Genomic DNA, 2,701 nt, shown 5'->3' on the forward strand with positions numbered 1-2,701 from the left:
GTCACAGAAACTGTTTATTTGCTGAAGTATTAAAGATTCCCAAACAAGTTCAAACGTCCACATAATAGAGATCAGATTGATACAACTTTGCATATATCAATATGAATTTCATGAAGCAGCTTTCAGCTATTAAAAATTAAATGGTACTCTTATTGAAGGTAAAAAGTTAATATGTTCTGGTCATGAGAGATTTAAGCAAAGAACACAAAATGAAACAAATTTATATGTTAAATATATTAAGAAGTCTGTGACACAACAAAAATTACAAGAAGTTTTTGAAAAATATGGACATACTTTATCTGTTAAATTAAGTTCTAACGAAAAGAATGAATCAAATGGATTTGGTTATGTAAAGTACTGTACTGTTGAAGAGTGCCAAGCAGCTGTTGATGCTAGAGATGAAATTGCTAAAGAAATAGGTGATGAGGGATTTCTCATTGCCAAATTCTGTAAACAACCTAAAAATCTTAAAACCAATTTATATATTGGAAATATTGACAAAACTGTTACTGAAGAACAATTCCTTAAATACTTTGAAACATTTGGACCAATTAAGTGTGGGGCTGATGGAAAGAAATTCTACAGATTCTTATATGATGAAAAATATGAAAAGAATAAAGGGTTTGTAAATTTTGAAAATACTGAAGATGCTCAAAAGGCTGTTACTGCTCCAAGACATTGTGTTCTTGGAGATAGTGATATTCTTGTTACTTATTATAAAACAAAAAAAGAAAGAAAACAAGAATTTAAACAACATGCTAGTGAAGTTAAGATGAATGCAACTGGTAAATATAAAGAATACAATTTCCATGTCAAAACGGATAAAGCTGGAATTACTGAAGAAGAAATAAGAAATGCTTTACAGGATTGTGGTGGAATTTATTCTATCAAAATTAAATATGTTAATTCTGAACCAACTGATGTTGTTTACATATGTTTTGATAATGGACAGTCCGCACATCAATTTATTCAAAAAGCTCAAATTCTTGGATGGACTGCTAATCCATTTAAGACTAAACAAGAAAGAAGTAGTGCTAATAACTATTACAACGGTACTGGTATTCCTGGTTTCCCAGTTAATTTCCTTCAATACTTCCAATTATTCCCATCTGTTTTTAACACATCTATAAACAGACAACCAAAACCAGGAAACAAACAACCAAGAAATGTCAGTGCCTCTCAAAATGCTAAAAAGAAGTCCAAGGTTGACAATAATATTAAAAAACAACCAAAGTCTATCGAAAAAGCACCAATAGTCACAGAAGAGATGAAGAATGATCTTGGTGATCAATTATATGATTTCATTTTAAGTATTGAAAATTATGATGAAGAACTTACTGGAAGAATTACTGGTGTTCTTCTTGAGTCTATTGAATATAGCGAATTAAATAACATGCTTAAAAACAAAATTGAAGAGCTTAAGAATGTTATTAAAGAAGTTCACGAAAATCTCCAAAAGATTAATAAATAATCAAAGAAAGAAAAAATGAAAAACAAAAATGAAAATTAATTTAATTTTTGATAAAAATTTTTATTATTCTAAATAAATATTTTTTATTGTATAAAAAACAATTTTCATTATAAATAATTTTGTTATTGATTGTTTGAATAGTTAAAATGTTGTGATAAAACAAAAAATTATTTGAATGAAATGTTTTATGTTTCTTCTTATTCTTCTTTCATACTCTTGTTGTTTTATTTCTTTATTTGTATAATTATTTACACCTCTAGTTTGAGAAGAGTTTTATGGTTTGTTTTTATGTTTTAAGAGTTAGTGTATAACTAATTTTCATTTATGCTGAACAATCTCCATATCACAAAATGCTAGTTTTTTCTGAAGTGTTCAGAAAGAAATGTCGATACGTTATGAGTTTTAAAGTTTTATTTATTTGTTATGTAATATTTGTCTTTCTACTTTTTTGATACAATCAACAAACGAGGTAATTTGATTTATGGTATTCTTTCTGTTCTACGGTTTCTATTTCTACACAAAGTGTGTCATTAATATGTAATGAAAATTCATGAAGTTTATAGTATTCGTTGATTGATGAAGTTTTGATACAATAAAGCGAATTATTATCAAAATAGTTGAGTTGTTAATGTTTTTATACACAAGATTACAGAATGAAAGGACTATTTAAACAACAGAGAAAAGTGTATACTCATTGAGTTGAAGAAACAATGACAATGCTTAATTTCACATATTATAATCCAGTTAGATTAATTTATGGAAAAGGGTCATTAGATGAGATTGAGAAACAACATTTAATTCCTGAGGATGCAAGAATCATGATGACATATGGAGGAGGATCTATTAAGAAGAATGGAGTTTATGAAGAAGTCATGAAACATATTAAACCAATAATAGAGTTTGGAGGAATAGAACCAAATCCATCACATGAAACATGTATTAAGGCTATTAAAATTGCTAAAGAAAATCAAATTAACTTCTTTGTTGCAGTTGGAGGAGGATCAATTATTGATGCAACAAAATATATAGCACTTGGAATGGAACATACATATTCAAATGATCCATATGATATTTGTATTAAAAAAAGAGAATTTAAAGTAAATCCAGCTAAAGCAAAAATAGGAGTAATTTTAACAATTCCAGCTACAGGATCAGAAATGAATTGTTGGGGAGTTATTTCAAGACATTCAGACAAACAAAAATTATCATTTAGTGAGAATCAATTCTTCC

General features: G+C 27.7%; 2 protein-coding genes across 2 annotated transcripts, besides 1 other annotated feature; both read left to right on the forward strand.

The window, feature by feature from the left end:
• Nucleotides 1–140: 140 nt before the first annotated feature.
• EDI_293130 (polyadenylate-binding protein, cytoplasmic and nuclear, putative) lies at nucleotides 141–1,471 on the forward strand (the record flags this gene model as incomplete). The annotated part of the gene is made up of 2 exons (XM_001736765.1): nucleotides 141–143; nucleotides 197–1,471. The coding sequence occupies 2 exons, from the start codon at nucleotides 141–143 to the stop codon at nucleotides 1,469–1,471; spliced, it is 1,278 nt and encodes a 425-aa protein (XP_001736817.1).
• Nucleotides 1,460–1,592: a sequence feature (AT_rich).
• A 589-nt stretch (nucleotides 1,593–2,181) lies between these two features.
• Nucleotides 2,182–2,701, forward strand: EDI_293140 (uncharacterized protein; the record flags this gene model as incomplete). Its single annotated transcript, XM_001736766.1, has 1 exon — nucleotides 2,182–2,701. A coding segment is annotated over one exon (520 nt), but the record flags the coding sequence as incomplete, so codon positions are not given.

The sequence above is a fragment of the Entamoeba dispar genome, genomic scaffold (assembly GCF_000209125.1).
Source record: "Entamoeba dispar SAW760 scf_1105229460077 genomic scaffold, whole genome shotgun sequence".
NCBI lineage: Eukaryota > Evosea > Mastigamoebida > Endamoebidae > Entamoeba > Entamoeba dispar.